The following is a 19,855-nucleotide window of genomic DNA, read 5'->3' as shown; positions in this document are numbered from 1 at the left end:
CACAAATAAATTCAAATAGCACAATCGGTCAAACTGATTCTCCTGTAATTGATAGTGGACGAAACAAACATCAAATTTGACTTTTTGCAGAGATTTTCAATACAAAACTAATGAATAATATTTGCCTTCCATGGAAACGGTGCATAGTAACAGTGCACTTCGACGAGGAATTGTCAATCAAACCTGGGACAACCAGTCCATCACCTAGTAATAAAATTTGACTTACCAACACAGCGGACCCAGGCTTAAATATACCAAAGTCTATTTACGTGAAGAAATTTCTGCATGCAATATTTTTAACCATGGTTTGCCTTGAGACCCTGTCACGCCACATCAAGCTTCGGCCACTGGGCACTAGATTAAACTATGAGACTAAGCCTGATAGCCTTCCATGACTTACGCATCGTTACCATAGCTTAGAATGAGAATACATTAAGGGCGGGGGGATTCGTTTGGCGGTAAATAAGCCATGCATGATCACATTATGTTGCTATCAAGCAACTGGCAATCAAGTAGGAGTTTCTCTAACGTCCTGCGCACTCGTGTGTAATTATTGGTAGACCGGGATAAATCAATTTTCAATGAAGATTCCATCCTTCCACTGAAGCCAATCTGCGCTGAAAAGCACAGACGTACTGCACAGCTGTTTCATCCTTGTTAAGAATCGTCAGCAGTGTGCAGCTCACGAAACTAGGAGAGCTTCGATCCCGCAGTCGTCCAGCATGTGGCTGAACCCTTAGCCGTTTGCCCACCAGTGCGACTAGCTCACACTTAAAGAAGACAAAGTGCCACTTTCGGTAATGGAAGCCACATCCCATGGCTCTTTACATGACAACTTCTCAGAAGGTGATTTCACGCCTCCAGAGAAAGTATCCATCCTCTGGGCTGCCTATTGTTTTACAGTTTCAGTGGTAAGAGGCTATCCTTCATATCGAGTTTGACTAGATTGTGAATTTGTACTAGCCCTATAGTCTGAGCGGACAAAAATTCATACGCTTTTTGCATAAGCTGTATCGAGGTGAGAGTGCTAAAATCTGTGAGCATGTTATAGAATAGACTGCGCAAAATCTGTCCACATCTGCATTCCGATTAGTATTCAACGTAGACAGCTTGTTTGGACAAACCGGCACACCAACTCGTTTTGTCTTTATTGTGGCCACCGCATTAGATTATTAAGAGGTGGGGTGTCGATAGCTTATGCAAACAAGTCTTGAAAACTACATTATTCCACAAAATGTTTGCTAGTATTTGTCAAAATCATGCAACCCAATGACCACATTCAGAATAGAGTACAGAACACTAATGAATTGTTAGATTTTCCCAAGTTTGTGTAGACACTAACATCTGTTAGTGATGAAAATCTGGCAATCATCCTAAGATATTTCACCCTGTAGACATATGGTGATGAAACGGGCACTTGTCACAAAATACATTAAACACGTTTGCTCCATCTTTCGTCAGCCCATTTTAATTTTGCTCTGTTCACCTAAAGAAGGTTTGCACTGAATTCAAGTTCCGTTATTTTGGATGATCACAAGTGGCGTCTAGTTGTTGACATATTAGAGTTTGGATTTCGGTAATATGGCCCACTGTGCAATTAAAGAGCATTTTTTTTCAAAACTGCAGGCAAGAAGCACCGGAATCATCACTGTTGAAGCGGGGACCATTAATCCCCATGGCGGACGCCGTTTGTCTTCCAGGACAGTTCGAACAACTAGGTGAAAGTCCTGCAAATTGGGCTAGCACAATGCCAACAGATGAGTACCTTGAGTCCAGCATCCCTCTCCGGTGCACTCTAATCTGAATTATCCTACCAATGTGATGGAACAGAAATTAAAACGAGTAATAAAGATAAAAAAAATCAGACAGCACTGTGAAAACTTCTGATGTTCCATATGACATATGTTGTGTTTGAAACCTAGGGCAATTTCCTTGTCCCACAGCTCCAACAGATTCCTGAATTGCAATTAAAGCGTAAGTAACAGCCGACATCGCCGTACTACTTCCTGTCGGGGAGTTCTATTGTTAGGGCTTATACAGAGAGAAGGCAGACACTAAGTTTCCGCTTCACTTATTTCGTTCGTCGTAAGAGAGGTATGCACGGAACTGGAATGAGTATAAGAATTTACCTTTACTTCTTATATCCAACCTTGCAAAATTGAAATTCGTTAATTGTAAATCAAGGTGGTTGCGTCCAGATAATCATTACTCATTTACCGTAAAAAGCGAGTCACCCAATGATAATATATCGGCGTAAAAATCAATGGTAGACTAGTTTTTTTCAATTTCTTGGAACAATGTTTCTTATTACTTTGCTGTGTTCCAACTGATCTTCGTGGTGCGGTTCCCATGTACTGTGAAATTATAACGTGTTCACATGTTGTTTGCAAGCATGCACCGTCCTCAATTATCGTATACCTTTGCGTTGTCGTGTACAGTTACAAGGCATATACGACAATCAGTTAACAACGGTTCCATACATGTATGTATGGTCATATATGTCAGACTCCCTTGATTCGCGTTGACATCACTGTAACATTAATATGCGATCTTTTTCATACCTCCAATCCATAAAGGAGAACGAAAAAGACAAAACCAACTTATACGTGACAAATTTACCCAAATCTTGGACTACGAAAGACAGTGATCAATTGAAGATGGTTTTTGAACGATTCGGTCCAATACAGTCTGCTTTCGTAATGATGGAACGGTCGACAAACCGGACTACAGGTGAGGTTATATGTTGAGTGGCTCTCACGGTTTTATCCCGAAAAATAGAAGCTCTGTGAGGTGGTTCAATAAGCTGATTAGAGATATGACGTTTTTAATAAAATACGCTTCTTTATATGTTTTGCGTTTGAATAAAGGTTAGTGTCAGCGTAGGGTTATCGCTTTACACTTACTGAAATGGGATTTCCACGGTTAGTAGTCATTTAGCAGAACGAGATCTTAGTGACAAAAATATCACAGCTACGGGCCGACGTGAGTTTCACGTTGTATGACGATCGACAGTTGACTGGAGCCAGCTGCGTTCATCTTGTACACATTGAGATACAATAAAGGAGGAAACTATCAGACAAGTAAACAAATGGAATGGAAATGTTTGCTGCCGGTACAAGGTTGGATGTTGACAGTTCGAAGCCAGTTATTTTCGTGACGCCAAATTCAAACTCATACATTCTTGGTTTCAGTACCAAATGCTAAATAACTCACTGGTTTTTTTGTGGATGGTCTGAGTTTATTTAACATGCGAAATATTTCGGCGGTGTGTTACCGCACAACGAACTTGCAGCCATAAGAATGTCATTGAATAATGCTCTTCAGGTAACGACAGAAGCAAGTGCATGTATACGAGTATGGGATGGATCCGGTAGTCCGAAAAAATTGTCGGGCATTCAGTCCTGCTAACTAGTCATCCGGATCTTCAGGTAAGCCTCTGTCCGAAACGAAGAAAACACACAAGTTGGGGGGCCCACGTCAATAAACTGTGGTATGTAGGCGAGCACAAAAACCACAACTTTGGTGGCACATTTCCAATAATCCTGATCGACGAAATGTCTGAACTGCTTGACATTGTTAAGAGACCTTTCCGTACAGCCCTTTACAATAAACAGTCAGAAAAAGTGGGCATTGGTTGCACCTTATCTCGTACGCAGCAAGTTCTTACATGGAGTCTGTTGTCCAGACAATCTCAGTGAACTCGATATTTAAAAAAATCACAAAAGCTGCTAGGGTCAGCGTCCTTCAGTGGATTGAGCAAAGCTAACGTAATGGGTAGATACAGATGACGCTGAAGTCCCGCGTCGGTGTGCAGCGATTACACTTAGAACTATGAGGTATCTCGTGATCTTAATACTTGTTGAATCAAACTGAGGGGGGAATCGGATTTTTGAATTTTTTTAGTAAATTTTTCAAACTATTGACGGCGTTGGGTGCTGCCATTCCGGTCAGGTCTTAACTGAAACATTAAAAAATGTTTTTATTAAAACCTAAATGGATGCTGTATGGACATGCAAGCTTTTATTTCAAGGATCAGCCAGGTTACACTCAGCAATTAGAAATTCGAGGGAGCGTGATTTGAAAATAAACCGATAACTACTCAGTGTTGTGTAGTTGAAAGTAAGATGTATAATGAACCAAATTAGCGAAGTACACTCATTTGTGAAAGACTCACCTGGAACCCAGCTGAATCTCTCGTTTACGGTGTTCCAGGTGAGTCTCTCACAAAACCAAATTTGTTTGCATATGAGTGTATTCCGCTAAGATGCGTATGGTTGGAATGCTAACCCTTCAACTACTCTCGTTAACTGCTACAAAATTCAAATGTGAGAGAAAAAGGACCGATCAAAATGGTTCTCATAGGAATTTGAATAAAGATACCGGACTAGATGTGAAAGATTTGGGGTAACAAAAACAGTAGCGTACCCTTGAAAGAGTTATACTTGCAACAGGTTTTTGGAAATGCATTCCTCGAACCACCGAAGGTATTTGTGGGAATACCATAAAGCGGTTGGTTCCACATCGCCAGACTACAGACATTGGTTTTTGTTGAGAAACATCACCCAATTTGCTGGAAGGATCGAAAAAATTGAATTTGATTTAGACAAAAACTGTATAACAAGTTATCACATTTTTGACGAGTTTCATGCATAATTCCGGAATAATTCGAAGTGAACATGCTTTATCCAGTTAGATATGCGACGAAAATCCCATGTCACTTTAGGGTCCAACAATTATTTAGCATAAAGCCAGTGTGTCAGTCGATTTTATAAAAATATATTTCCTAAACTACTTGTTCTCCACGCAGAAATTCAACAATTTACATGGAATCTAAAATTGTTTAGTTCGTGACTCTCATAATACATGTTTGCATGTCAAGATTGAATGATTTTCTGTAAAATTGTCAACTACATGGCGTGGTGCAAATCAGGTGGTCTGTAGCAGATTAGAATAAAGTTTAACTTTCGTCGTACCGAAAGAAATAAACCTGAGGCATTGTGAATTCAACAGCGTCCATTAGGAGTGAGTGCACACCGTAGGAGTTAATGGAACGTCCAAACTAATAAACAGCGTAGATTTCATAAGTGGAAAATGTGCAGAGGATGTATCAGTAGGCACTCTGTATTCCGACTGTGATGAGACAGTATGGCTGCAAAACATTCGCAACTTATTGATCTGGTTTTATTTGTGTGTAGGCAATCAAATTCGATGAGCAAGATCTTCCTGTGTTTCTACGCAAAACAGCAGGAAGCCTGTGCCTACAGCTGCGACTAACAACGGTTAGCCGGGCCATAAAATTTCAACCTCGTTACGAGGCTTTATGAATCCGTGCACATCCGGCATTGGAATGCATTCATTGTTCATCCATTTGCACGAGTGATTGACAAGCTGTCCAAAAACTCGCAGTTCGATCTCATCCAACATCCAAAACACTCTGGGTTGGCCATAACACACATAACAACGACCGGGCATCAGTCTCTGCACAATTCGTCCTTCAGATGAATTTAGTGAAATGTACATGTAGTGGAACAACGGCACAACGTTAAACAACGGGGTCCGATTGCTACCCCCTTTGTATGTGTGCTTCGACATGCTACCAAGAATTTTAAATGATATTTTCTTCTCTCTGTTGGTTGGTATTAAAAATGCCTGACAGTTGAGCATTTATTTGGGGTGATTTTATGTCTATCTCGCTAGTCGTTCCAATCGTTTGAAATTTTTGCTCGCAGTAAAGACAAAGCAACCAACGATTTTGAGAATTTCGGATTGCCAGATTAACGCCTGCATGGTAGCGTGCATCCACTGCAATCTGAAAGAAATTAAGCCTATCAAGGCATTTATTGCCAGCAGTTTCTGTGGGTCCACTGGGTCCCCCAAGGAAATCAGCAATCTGACAGTACAGGCAGGATGGTATCTCTCTACCAAACCTATACCGAATTGGTTAATTGCGACCGATCTCAACATCTTATAAACCCTGCCAGAGTTTACCGGTATGGGAATATTACGCTACCGAAATAATAGGAGTTGATTCGTTGCACAATTATATGTACGGAAATTTGCAACTTTTTTCTTAGAGGTTGAATACAATTCGCAGGTGCCCTTAACCTGTGGCTTGGAGAGACTACAGGGTTTGATGCTTGTTCTTATCATAGGTAATCCCAAAACCGTCTGTTAGTTCATCTTTATTGTGCAAAACATCACGTATATTTGAGCATCTAATTCATATGAAGATTCGCATCATAGCTCAGAACACAAATAAGGGTTCGAATCCCCGCAGTTTGAGGCGACCACCAGATGGTGCAACAGACAGCGTTCCTTTCCTTTGTCAGCTTCTATTATGTCATTGCAGTCGGATGCCTTTTGCTTAAAAACCGGTGTAAACCGTGAATGCAATGACTCTTATTCTTACAAAACTTTTTGTGCATTTTCAAACATTGACCTGTCTTCCTAGTATGCCTGAACATTTTGTGAGTGTGCGCTAAGCTGAGAGCCATATAATTGGCGCACTTATTTAATGCCGCGTAACAACCTACCGGTTCTCCGAAAACCCAACCGCTAAACGTATTACTTATCAACTTGGAAACAGAAAAGTCAACGTTAAGACGTCACCAGAACCTGTTTCATGACTTATATTGTCTCTCAGAGCGTAGGCGACTGAACTGGTCTCAATTATGAAGCAATCTGTGAGTATAATCCACAATAACTAGTGATAATAATTAAATAACGATAATAAATAATGATAACTAATAGCAATCGATCGTATTTGATCTGCGGTTTTGGTGTGCTATAGAACGATTGACACATCAGTGGAAGAATCCTCGCTTCACTGATAGACTCGCGCTGCGGATGGTGGGCAAGCAGCAATCTTTTTGCTGCAGCCAAGTTGACATAAATATTCATATTGGTTTCTTCCGGTATTTTTCAGAAGAGTAGTCTTCTTAGAAAAAACTACTCAGTATGCAAATTAGAATGCAGACTAACTTTTCGGCTGCCAAAACCTAAGCCCCAAAATTCTCATGGAAATTACTAAATCACGCTTGAGATTTTACCCACTGATAAATCTCATGCGGTAACATACTAGATCCATGGCTGATGATAAGAAAGCGTCCCCTCGTCAGTCGGCTTTTAAAAATTCCAGGCCGAGAAGTGTAGCTAGTTAGCCATTGCTGTTTGCAAATGATCTAAATATAAGATTGACAATCGTACAAAGTTTGTTGTCTAGAAAATGGAACCTACGATCTTTTGTTACCTGTGGTTGATTATTGAGGACTGCTTTAACAGTCCACCATTATCCATGACGTTTTTGGTTAGTGCAATTTTAGATAAAGTTTATATAGGGGCATATACACACTATTTCAGGAGTTACGGCTGCTTAATAATAATGCCTTAACTGTCACTGTTCACTAGGGGATGAAATTTACCCGTCGTCATGCTATCACTAGAAGATGGTAGCGTTTGTGCGCAAAGATCAAGAGACCTTGGTTCTCAAGTTTGATTAAATGCACCTAGAGTCCAAACTGTCCATTCATGTGCTATACAAAAAATTATATCTTGCAACAAGGACGCAAGTTGTCGCTGTGCACTCTGCTAGTGACCACCAAGGCCTCTCTGCAGGTTGCGAAACTTTATAACACCCTTTCTAACTAAGCAGTTTCTTGGCAATCACTGTTGCCGGGGCAGAAGCCACATTCATTTTATGAATCCTTTTTCTGTCCACGTTTTGAATGGTTTCGTGCTATGAAACGTTTGCTAACGTTTAATTCGTCAATATATTATGCTGACGATATTGTCCTACTATGAGCTAATGTGGTAGTCACAAATAATTATTGATTCATTATTTAGTGAAAACTCCGACAGTTCCAGCTTATGCGTATCGTTTGAAATCTTCAATTTAGTCTTCCTGCCGGTCACTTATAAAACAGTAGTATCGTGTTCAGCAGCAATCATCACCCGCTTACGGACAGTTAATTTGAAAATGTACACTTCCTAGACTGTCTTCCTACTCCTAACTACTTTCGGATTTGTCAATTCTACTTAAAACGACGTGCACAAATTGAAAGCCGAGTACATTTAGTAAATTAAACACCTGATGTCCACCTGGTGCGGATCAACCTCTGGATCACACTAGTAAAAAATGCTTACTGGCTGACCAAACGCAGTGTTTTCAAAGTTTCGCAGGGCAGTCAATCGGCTTGGAGCCCTGGGGTAGATACAGCTTGTCGATAAAAGATAAACAAAATGCTTACTGGCTGACCAAACGCAGTGTTTTCAAAGTTTCGCAGGGCAGTCAATCGGCTCGGAGCCCTGGGGTAAATACAACTTGTCGATAAAAAGATAAACCACGTGAATTCAGTAACAACCGGGTTTTGTAAGTTTCCCTGCAACCTAAACTACTCTTCTAAATCATGTGGAATTCAGCTGCTTTTGTTCGATGAGTTGATAAAAACCTGAGCCTTCGTTTTTTTCCAAATATCTTCTTTCATTCAATGGATAATCATGTAGATTCACTGAACCCGAATCTTCCGAAATTTATGCCAGTTGTTTAAACCTCGAACAGCAATAAATGTCTTGTGCCAGACGACAGTGTTTTTTATCTATCTTCGGATATGTATATGACTGTATAAATAAAAATTATATATCAACTCATTGGGTTTAGTAAAAAGTTCTTCAACCATAGAGCAGACTGTGTTTGTTTAACTCTGTGGAAGAATGCCACAAAAGTGCAAGTTTTAGTATCCTACCACTGTAGTTCACTTCGTAAACGAATGTTTCTCCGATATGCCAGAATACTTGTTACATATCTGTGGTTTGAGGAAATCGCCCTGGTTCCTTAAAATGCACATCTCACTTGCGATGGAGTACTTCGTCTCCACACATCATTTGTACATTGAATGAGCTTTTAAGTGACCCGAAAATATGGTAAACCTAAGTTTTGGCTGCTGGTATCGAGTCAATATATCTCAAACTGTAACAAGGAGACCTGTCGTTTGCAACAAAATCCGCTAATTCTAAAAGGTAATATTGCACTACCTTAGTCTCAGACCTTCAATTAACGAACCTTAGTTGCATGAATTCTTGAAAATCTACCATATGCCCATTGATTTTCTTTGATCCGCTTAAATATAAGTAATTAGTTTCCGACGGTCCTCGACAAACTGCAGTTGGTAATGAAAATATGAGCTTTCACAGGAGTGACTGCGTACATACGGGCAGAACAGAACCAGCAGACTTCGTGATAATTTTTGGAGTTTGCCTTAAACCATCAAGGTAGATGGTTCTTAAGTACGGGAATTACACAAACGAATGCTTACTAAGTTTCTACACCACCCTCATGAAGTCAATCTGAGGTTTCGATGAATTGCCTGGAAGAAATACACTCATTTGCAAAGCAATTAGGTTTTCATGAGAGATCCGACTCAATCTCTCGTTTATGATATTTTAAAACTGAATGTACTGTAAGCACGCTACCTCATATTTCAGCTGGCACGATATTCGAGATATCGCAGTATATTTTCATAAGGGACACTATTCACAAGGTTGCTGAGAGAGAGATTCAGTCGAATCTCTCGTGAAAACCAAATTGATTTGCAAATAAGTGTTTTTATCGAAAACAGTCCGGTTTGGGTTCAAGTGGAATATAAGGTTGCCGGAAACCCGGGGACTGCGCCTACCTGATGAGCCCCAAGAAGGGCGAAACCTGTCGTAGGTCGTCGAAGCTTTCTCAGCAGCCTTGTGAGTAGTTGCCTGATAGAACCTTTAGTGTGCGTTCAAACAATGATGCAAGCAAATCGGGCGTTAGCGAACAGGCTGAATCAACAGTGGCTGTATCAAATGCCATTTTGTGACAACGAGATAATACAGTTGACTGCCAATAAGTAGGATATCGTGTGTCAGGAGGAACCTCCTAATTTAATGTCACTAAACTCATCGGGTAGTCGATGGCACGAGACTACAGTCATTGTATATTTCTGATACCGGTGTTATTTAGAATGTTGGAACTATATATTTTTTACATGTACTGGAAGTTTGTGTGTTTATGTATTCATGTTCGTAGACCGTTTAAGACGGAACACTATCGCATCTTACTACTGATACAGTTTGTCGCCATGATCCACGTACAAGTTTGATTCACCAGTAGTAGTCTGTGAATATCGGAAGCGTGGCCGATGGGAATGAATTATAATTGTGTTATGACGGATCCACTGTCACCACCTCACTTGAGCTCACGTAGCCCACCGTTCAAGTGGAGAAAAAAAGACCCAAAGTACCCACACGTTGCAAGCAATTTATGCATAGTTTCAGTTCTGTTGTAGCCATTCTTTCTCTGATAGTATGAGTCCACCTGCAAAGTTCTGACGCCGTTTGTACAACTTCCTGAGGTAGTTGGCTTCCGTTTAAAGGTCACAAATGATCACATCCGAACAATCCATAAAACTCGTTACACAAACATTTGTTGTCACATGGTAGCGACTTGCCGCTGATACAGATTTATGCGTGTAAAAATATAAAATATATCGAATAAGGACCTGATAAAAGTACGGCTGTATACTTTAAGGAAGATGATAGACTATACTTCAGAAGACAGTTTTATGAACTAATATCCTAGTTATGGACACATCGTGGACTGGTACATCGTTTTACGTTTGGTAGTTTCAATTGTTGAGTGAATTCAAATAAATAAAAAGTGAATAGGAATTATTTTCCAAGCCTACTTTTCTTCTGAATGAAGTACTGTCATTCATTGACAATGGCGATTGAATGACAGTTCACAATGTCAAAGCGAAAAACGTAGTGATATTTCATTATAATATAACCGCAACAAATTCAAATAGTATTTTTGTGGTCAGTGTGAATTGACCGTTGCACGGTCGACCGACAATGTTGACGATGTTAAAATTAGCTGTCAGATATCAAACAGATTATGAGCGATATTTTTAGCAACAATGTATTTTTAATTGTGCAACCTCAGGATTTATTCGAGAAGTTTTACAGGTCAGTATATTTCTGAACACAACCCCTTAAGAGTAAGATGGTTAAGTACGTCGACAATTGTTGGTAATAGCTCACCGTACATGGACTACGAAACTATTTACTGACAAAGCTTAACCTCTGTAGAAAGGATACTTGAAAAGTGATCTAAGGGGCAAACAAGCAGCTCAAAAAATAATTTCCACTCTGCATTTCTCCACCATATTAGGTGCAATGACTTCGGATATACAAACAATTTGTGCCTCAGTAAATTATGCAATATTTGTTTGCCTTATGTGATTGTAGAAAAAATATCTTTATCAGAAATTTACGGATAATTTTTCCGACTGCTAAATCCCGAATTCAAGCTCTCAGTTTTTGTATCCTCCCTGCAGGGGTCGGTTTCGTGCGCTTTGCCAATGAGCGTGATGCACTTGCCGCCCTGGATTACATCAAAAGCACTCCTATCATTCTTCCCGAGTGCAACAATCCTGTAGAAGCTAAATTTGCGGACAAGCACAATCCGGACACTAGGCGCCGACGATATCCTATGTCAACTTTGCTCAATAACTCCGCTGTCAACAGTCTAATCGGGTATCCATTAACTTTGGGGCACGGCGCCCCTCTCAGCTCACAAGATGCCATATCATCCCTGTTGAATGGCGCACTCAGCGTGCATCCCAACTCAAATAATCAGAGTTCTTTAGCCTCCCTCCAAATCCTCCAGAACAAATCAGATTATGCTCATGGTTTTGCCCAAAGTCTGCTTTCCAACTCTATCTCCGGCAAACTACCTTCAACAGTCAATTCTCCAACATCACTGGGAGTGTCCGATTTCGCCATTAATCCTGGTACAAACGCCAGTGCAGAATCCAATCTAAACGCTCTGGCTGCCGCGGCCGCCACGGCATTAATTGGGGCAGGCGCCTCACATGGATTTGTGAACAACTGTTTGCGTCCACCCCATGGGTGTGGACCTGGACCGCTTCCTCCCACAATAAATGCGAACCTGATTTCAACCAATCATCTTTCACTCCTCGGAACTAGCCCTACGGATGCCACTCTACTGGATCCCAAGTAAGGCTTTCCGTGGAAGACATGACTTATATTTAATTTTTGGCACCTTTAACAAGGAACACCACGTGAGTTTCTTTAAGCTAGTTAGAGAATTTGGTCACTAGACGAGAAGGACCGTAATAGAATGGCGTAGGTGTAGTACACAAGGTGTATATACTGCTAAGAAACACAGTTCAACGACACAAGTTAGGTTTCCCGTCATAAATTTAGCGTTGTCAATCTTTTCGTTTCAGAAGTACAGTACAAATTTGAAGCGCTATGTAGAGTGGACGTACCAAGAGATAAAGACGGATATTAATGCAAAAACGACCTCCGATAATTCATAAGCAGAATTTCCGTCGATTGCATCCGTGAATAAAAGGTAGAAGTTTACATTTCAGCAACATCTGATTGCATATTCAGGCATACGATACAACTCTCCCAATTTGCTTACTCACTATTAGGCGAACCAGGCCATTGTTTAGAAACCCACAAATGACGTGGAGGTACTGCAGTACTACAATCCTCAGTGCATTTTCCTTCAGTAGATCCTGAAACGCCTTACCTATCCACGGTCAAAGTAACGTATCCGAAAAATATCTCTCCGCATAATGTTTATCCTTTTGTGGAATGCAGTGCTTGTTTCATATATTTTATATTCAAGCGATTCAGTACGTAAGTCAACTGGCATTATTCTAAGAAATTTTCAAAGCGAAGTGAACTACGTAATAAGCACTTACCACACTTACCACGAAATTTTGTTTATCCCGATCTATCAGTCCGTCTATTCCAGTTATTCACTTGCCCACTTATTCTCCTTTTGCAGTAATTTGTACCGTTGCGGACTATACAACACAGATTTTTATCGTCAGTCCCAACAACAACAAATTTTAGCAGCTGCCATGCAAGCTTTGAACGGCACTCCAACAGCAGGCGCCATCTATCCCTCCATACCCGATCTGAGTCCTTACCTTGCCTATCAGGCTGTGCTCACTCCGCATCAGGCAACCGCACTTAGTGGTGTCACTTCCAACCCCTGTCTCGCAGCTAATGGATCTGGTCTTGGACAGATCTATGCAAACCACAATAACGGACTCATCAATACCAACCCTTTGCTCAATTCCACCGCACCGCTTCCCAGTGACCCGATTCATCTAGTAACCACAAGACCAAACAATATGCTGCATCAATGGGCTTTGTCCAATCAACTTATAAAGCCTGTAGCAAACGACAGTATAACAGCTAGTCAGACAGCTGTACTACCAAATCAAGGTTAGTCCCATTTGTTCATCTATCGGTCGGTATCAAATATCCTAGTTAATTTGTCGCGCTTGCGACATGAAAATTTCCGTACATAAACTCTAGACGTGTAAATATCGCACGATAAAATGGAGTTGCGCAACAAAAACAACTAAAAAATTTCACTGAATAGTGTGTTCTAAAAAAATTTGGAATTATACCATTATGTAAATTAAGTAAAATAGTTCTTTGGGTCCGAAGAAAGGGCCTTAAAACGAGTTGTGCCGATAAATTTTACAAATTTACAAAGTAATGCAGTGCGATATCATTTGGTTTATCAAGAATAGAAATTTCTATAAACAGCTTATTAGGCTTCAAAAAATCGACTGGTTGGCGTTTCTTCGAATCTAAACAGCATTTTTTCGCTGGTGTGTATCAAGCACCTTTTACGCCTCTCAAAGCAAAACTCAAGGAATGACTGTTATTTTCTTATGGTGGTAAATGATTAATAAAGTAACGTAATATAGGGAAAGTACTGTAGGTTTTGTCAGGGAGTCCACTGGTTTATTGGCAGCTAAAAGTTATGTAAAGTGGGAAACATTTTATCGTCCTCACAATGCAACAGTTTGTCACACTGAGATGTCAGAGGCGCTCTCTGTCTAACACCTTGTCTTTAGCGTTAAACTCACGAGTTGTCCTGAAACTTGGTATCGGCTCTTTCTAGCAGCTTTGATCTGGATCGGTGAATGCTCAGATGGCTGATTCGTATCGGGGATAATTCTCAAGAGAATAGATTGCACATCGGTGGGCGATAACTGCTATTTACCATATACCATGCGCTTAATCAACGGTGGCACTTAATTCGAGCCTGAATATGCACGGTATTAAATCCAATCAGAAATGTCGTTCCAGGACTGACCTGCCTCACAGTCTTACCGAGCCTAAACTTCCAATAACTTCAATAGATAACAATGTTAACAATGTTAATAGTTTTTCACTACTTTGATGTGTTTGCTAATGCGTGGGTTCCCTTGGCGTAGAACAGATGTGCAGCTCCTAAACGAGACCAACCGACGCTTGAGAGTCTGATTAGTGCTGATTACGTAAATTTGTCTCATTCTGGCTTTGTGAATAAAGGATTAGGTGTAGAATAGTTAGGTCTTAATCGAAAGCATATAATGGAAAATCTTTTTTTAGCCAAGCTTGTAATTTATCAGTCACTTAAATTCTAATGCCGTCCGCAAAACGTAACCCTAATGTTAAATCAGCTCAATCGTGAATCCAGATTGGCACCAATCGGAATAAGGGCATCTGTTTTTCCTAGGCAAGGGACCCGTTTTTAAGCAAAACGCCTAGTTTCATTCAGAAAATAATTAAATTCTGGTCAGGGCGTCATTTTCAGCTAAATAAGGCAATGTAAATTAAATTAAAGGAGTATTTATGCCAAATGAATAAGATGTTTATTTATTGTGTACAGTGCCAACTTCTAATATCATCCGATGCGAAAAGGCATGGATGCTGCAACAAACTCTACGTTTAACAAGCAAAACCTTTTTAGTAACTTGATGGCACAATCGCAGTCAAATGCATCCACAGATTTGTTGCCCAAGGATTGATTCGCTTGGCGGTAGCCAGGAGCAACACCAAAAAAGCTGAATGTTCTCCCGCAATTCCCAAACACAGCACTGTCGGTGGATTTTTCGTTTGTATATGTGAAATGATGCATCTTTCCTAAATATACTTGTACTCTTTTTCTCAATTTTAGGGTCGTGATTAAAAACGGGAAAAGTATGCTAGCCCATTCATACCGAAGGCAGCCTTTGATCAAAATCAGGCTACATTTTCTTCCAATACCATGTTACCTGAGGTTTTCTCACACTGCCTTTGTTTTAACTGCTGCTATTTTCATGTCCAAACGGGAAAGATTTGGTGTCACGCACTACTGTAACCTTGAACTTCTGGAGTTGGTGCATTTTTACCCAAAATGCTACCTAGAAAACCAAGTACTTCCCGCACCCAGTTCTATTCGGTGGACACACCTTTTTACATGAATTTGCTAGGACTGAGTTTGTCGGTTTCTTCATAAGTCGTTTTGTCTTACGCGCTCTGCCTCATTCACACCACATTCAAACAACAAATGTTGACTAAAGCAGTTCCCATCGGGTAAAGGAAACCGCAATTTTTTTCTTACGCTAACTTTTCGGCTATCATCAATCATTTTATTTTTTCTGCTGGTTGACCAACTCGTAATTGGTCAGAGAAAATATTGTTTGAAAGTGTCTTCCCACCAACACAAGCTGATGTTATTGCACACATTTTGACTAGAAATATGATGTACAGCAGGATTTTGGTGCGATGAGTATTCACTAATTTGCACCATAGAGACTTCGGATATTTTGTCTGTGCGAGAGTGTTGCAGCGGCCAGTTTTCTACACAAACATATTGTGATCTAATAGCACGCTCATTTTTTTCTCTCAAAAGAAAATTTCACTTGAAAAACGTTTTCTTTCTACGATGGAGTGGGTTTTGGAATAAATCTATCCGACTGTTCTGAAGAAAGGTTAATTAAGTTTCATCAAGCGGCAAAATAAGTGGAGTAGACCAATAAGTCATAATCCGCCGTATTGCGTTCACTGACAGCCTAAATTGTTATGATTCCACCTATCTTTCGGCCAAGGTAACATATCATTAGAAACATAGTTTCATCGTTCATAGAAACGTACTGGCATGCTTTGTAAGAAACATTGTGCAAGTAGAGGCATGACACACAAATACTAATAACTGGGCAAGATCATCGACAGACAGAACCGACGTAATTTTAGCATTGTCAGCCAGTCTAAGCGCACTCGAGTGTCTACACGAATTGAAGGTTAATACGGACGCGTCTCGCCCCTCCGAGATCGATAGGGAATTCTGTAGCTAATTAGTTGCGCGAAATGATCGTAAGTTTACACTGCCGTGGACAAACATTATCAGGGAGAATGGTCGGAATTTCCACCTGCAAAACGAGCCGGTCGACTCCAGATAGTGCATTTCCAACAAAGTAGAATAAGTTATTCAAACTATTTCAAACGTATTGAGTGAAAACTGCCATAAACTGAAAAGAATTCTGCCATAGTCAACTAGAAGCAAATCCTCTTATCTAGAAGGCTGTTTGCCTATTGGACAAATAGCTGGGCAATGTGCTTCGACGTCCGTTTGAGAATACGCTTTGGACGAATTTCAGAGGTCAGACTAATGAGACTACTTGCCTTTCTTTGATTCAGCACAATTAATCATGACCGGTTGAAAATTGACGGACGTAGGCTCGTTATCAGTAGATCGACAATGGATTCATGGAACACAGGACTTTGTTTTCCATCTGAAGTGACTAGCTAAAACGTTTAACTAAACGCGCACTTAGTTATCAGAAGACGCGATCTTTCCGGAATTAGTGTCTTGTACTCTTGATTACCCATGCTAACTTTCAGTTTCCACTGAAAATCGGCTCGCTATTTTGCCGACCTAGCGAAAATGCGGCCATAAACTGAACATTTCGATTGTGAATAAAATAAACGCACTTTAACTCAGCAGTAAACAGTGCATAAGCTTCCTTGCTTTGCCGAGTTACATCCGACTGCATTTTCTCCCGCATGATAGCCCGCAAAGAAGTTCAAACTAGTAGGCATCTTCAAAGAACAGTAGACTGTGATCCCAGAAACCAAGAACTGGTTGCAGGTTCTATCCATCAATCGCCAGGAAATTAAAAGCATATCAATTCTCGGTTCCGGATAAACGGAACATGCTTTTGGGATTCAGACTTTTGACAAAACTCCTGCAGTGATGACAGATTTTGCCTCAGTCTTCACGTCGAGCTGAGTCTACCCTAATCTGGAAGATTCTTGTAGACAGATTCCACATGTAACCATGTTGAAGCCTTCAGTACGGTATCTGTTAGGTGGTGCAAGGTCTTAACATTGACATTACAACGATCAAACTGAAAAGACCACAGAACACTAATTTTATGCTTACTGTTTTCTGAGTGAATGTGAATGTTGCGAGAGCCTGCCTCGAAGTATTCTTATTTCCTGACGATGTTGGCGCTTAGAATGAACAGCCTAAACTGCCGATGGTCATTTTATAATCAGCGGCATTCCCATATCAGCTAGACTCATCCTTTTTGAAAACTTTGTTTCATTCAGAAGACTTATCTCATTCATGCAGCTTGAATATCTGGTATATAATCCTGCTTGAGTAACTTCGTTAATCGTTTGCAGTACTTCAACTGCTAGTATATAATTAAGGCTGGGTCTCAGTTACCAGTGGGCGGTCAAGTCAGCAGATAAGGTGTTTCGAGGTAATAAAATTTAGTGCGGCTTTTCAAAAAGTCCATTCTAATCACGGTGCCCAAAGGAGTGTTGTAGATTCCAAATAGCGTAGGTTGGTGCAGACATTAAATCTTACTCATGTTGATGTCCTAGTTAAACTCTTCAGCATCAGGTTAATGCTCCTCAGTTAGGGGCTTTTTGTGGGCGATACGACGTCGTTCACAAGCGTGAAAGTGCGGGCCCTAATCTGTTAGAGTAACATCTCGCATCAGAACAGCTAATATCAGACATATATCTATCAAGTTTATACTTGAGCTGCACGTTAATATCATTGTTCACGAAAGCCACATTCATGATGGCTGCTAAACAATGACAGAAGAGAGTGTCACAAAAATGCCTTGGAATTTACTCCAGTAATTTCAAAGTGGATTTTAAAAGGGGATTTTTTTGGACGGGTGCGTTTTGAAAGAACTGTCTGTTGATGCTTCTTTGGTTGTTAGTTGAAGGATTGTTACATTTTCCATTATCGAATGGCAAGTTTGGAGCCCACTTAAATTCATACAGAACGTCCTTTGCCATACAGTTCATAGTAGTTATTGGGCAGCTGCGTCCCCCGGAGTCGGGCCACCATACTTGGACAATTCTGCTGTCAGCTTCTTTCACCGTACGCCCTGCCATTTCAGAGTAGGCATCTGACCAGCAGTATCTTCTCGACAGTCTGGGACAAACAGTCTATCCACTGTGGTCCAGTCGTCACCCATCAAACGGTTCAGTAATTTATCGAAGTGGTTCCGTCATTTATCTGCTTATCCACTATTTCGACCGTGTGTGTGCGTAAGGTGCATCCCCTGAATAATGCTGACCTCCAGATGATGACCTGCATACACTATGTGGATCAGCTAAGTAGTTGATGTTTACACGCCACTAGTTGAAGATGCTGATGATTTTGGTATTGCAGCCTCCTTCCAACCCTCTATTTTTATTCCCTGGCGTTTACACTGCCTAAAAATTTCAAGGTGGATCCAGCCTTGACTAAGTGCGCGCGGATATCCATAGGTTAATTTCGATGTGACACGTTAGTCTGGACACGGATGGAAGCCCACCATATACTCAAGTCGCCTAATCGAATCACACTTGGACGCAGAATTAACCCCAACCAATGAATACTATGGGATCTCATATGTATCTCTGGTATCATTGTTTCCCACCACACTTCTTAACTCCACCGATCCCTCCTGAATTGGTATACCTACGTCTTCACACTTCGGTATTCACTGTAATTTTATCAGTATATCACCAGAATAACCTACGGAGCTCGCCCAATGAGGTATTGCTTCATAACCCACACAACAAGTTGTGGATCTCAGACTGCACATGTGGATATTTCAGCTCAATACTGCTGACACATCTACCTTATCAATCCACGAACATATGATTGAGCACAGTGAGGTAAAGAGTCTTCCGACGGCTCAGGATTTGTGATCAAGCTGGACGTCTACAAAACGAGAGATATTGCTCTGCCTAGTTAGCGCAATTCATCATCTTTGTAATCGCTGGCAACATTTAAATTATTAGTGGTTTACTGGTTAGTTGTATCAATATAAGTGGGCCGGTTGCTCGCTGATAGGTTTTATCCAAGCTTCAGAACTTAGCGAGAGAGAGAGAACTTTCTATCTCTCTGGACTGTAAATTAAACCAAGTTTCAGTTTGACAGGCGTGTCCATTCCGATGAGAGAATCGACGAAACATCAACAGGGAATGCAAAATTTTCGTTATTGGGACACTCTTCTCAAAGATCTCAATGCATCTGGTGATTTTATGGATATATCTCTTTTTTTCCTCTCACTACCATCCCACTCGAGGCTGGTCTGGTGATTATGTTCTGCGCATTGGCAGAAAAATGTTGATGGGCCTGACAACAAAACAACTTTTTACTACAGTGCTCCGACATATGCCGTCCACGTTCCCTCACCCCGGACATTTGAGTTTTGCTAGGTCAGCCAGTGGCTAAAGAGACAAAGGTTTATGGAATTTTTTCTGCTAGCATAGACAGTGTCCCCTGTTACTTTCACTAAAAGTAGTGATGTGGAGGCTAATGTACAAAGATGATTTCCTATATAGGATGTTGTATCGGCTGTTTTATATGAAAAACTGTATGCTTACATGTATGAGAATGTTCTGAGGACTGTGAGTCGAACGGAGCATTAATCGATTTGCCAGAGAACTGCGGCAGCCAAACCGGTGACTGATACAGACCACCGGATTGATCCAGCCGAGTGTTTCA

The 19,855-nt window shown here is 40.7% G+C and overlaps 1 protein-coding gene across 1 annotated transcript in view; it reads left to right on the top strand.

Annotated features, from left to right (window-relative positions):
* The window catches only part of T265_14362 (hypothetical protein), a gene marked incomplete at both ends in the record, with an annotated part of 60,440 nt that extends 47,145 nt beyond the window's left edge, over positions 1-13,295 (top strand). The window contains 3 exons of the mRNA XM_009173302.1: positions 2,577-2,730; positions 11,364-12,045; positions 12,851-13,295. Of these exons, the coding sequence (XP_009171566.1) occupies positions 2,577-2,730; positions 11,364-12,045; positions 12,851-13,295 (1,281 nt within the window). The remainder of the gene's footprint in view (positions 1-2,576; positions 2,731-11,363; positions 12,046-12,850) is intronic.
* Between the last annotated feature and the right edge of the window lie 6,560 nt (positions 13,296-19,855).

Source organism: Opisthorchis viverrini (assembly GCF_000715545.1).
Source record: "Opisthorchis viverrini unplaced genomic scaffold opera_v5_182, whole genome shotgun sequence".
Classification (NCBI taxonomy): domain Eukaryota; kingdom Metazoa; phylum Platyhelminthes; class Trematoda; order Opisthorchiida; family Opisthorchiidae; genus Opisthorchis; species Opisthorchis viverrini.
This window is presented reverse-complemented; position numbering and strand designations above follow the sequence as displayed.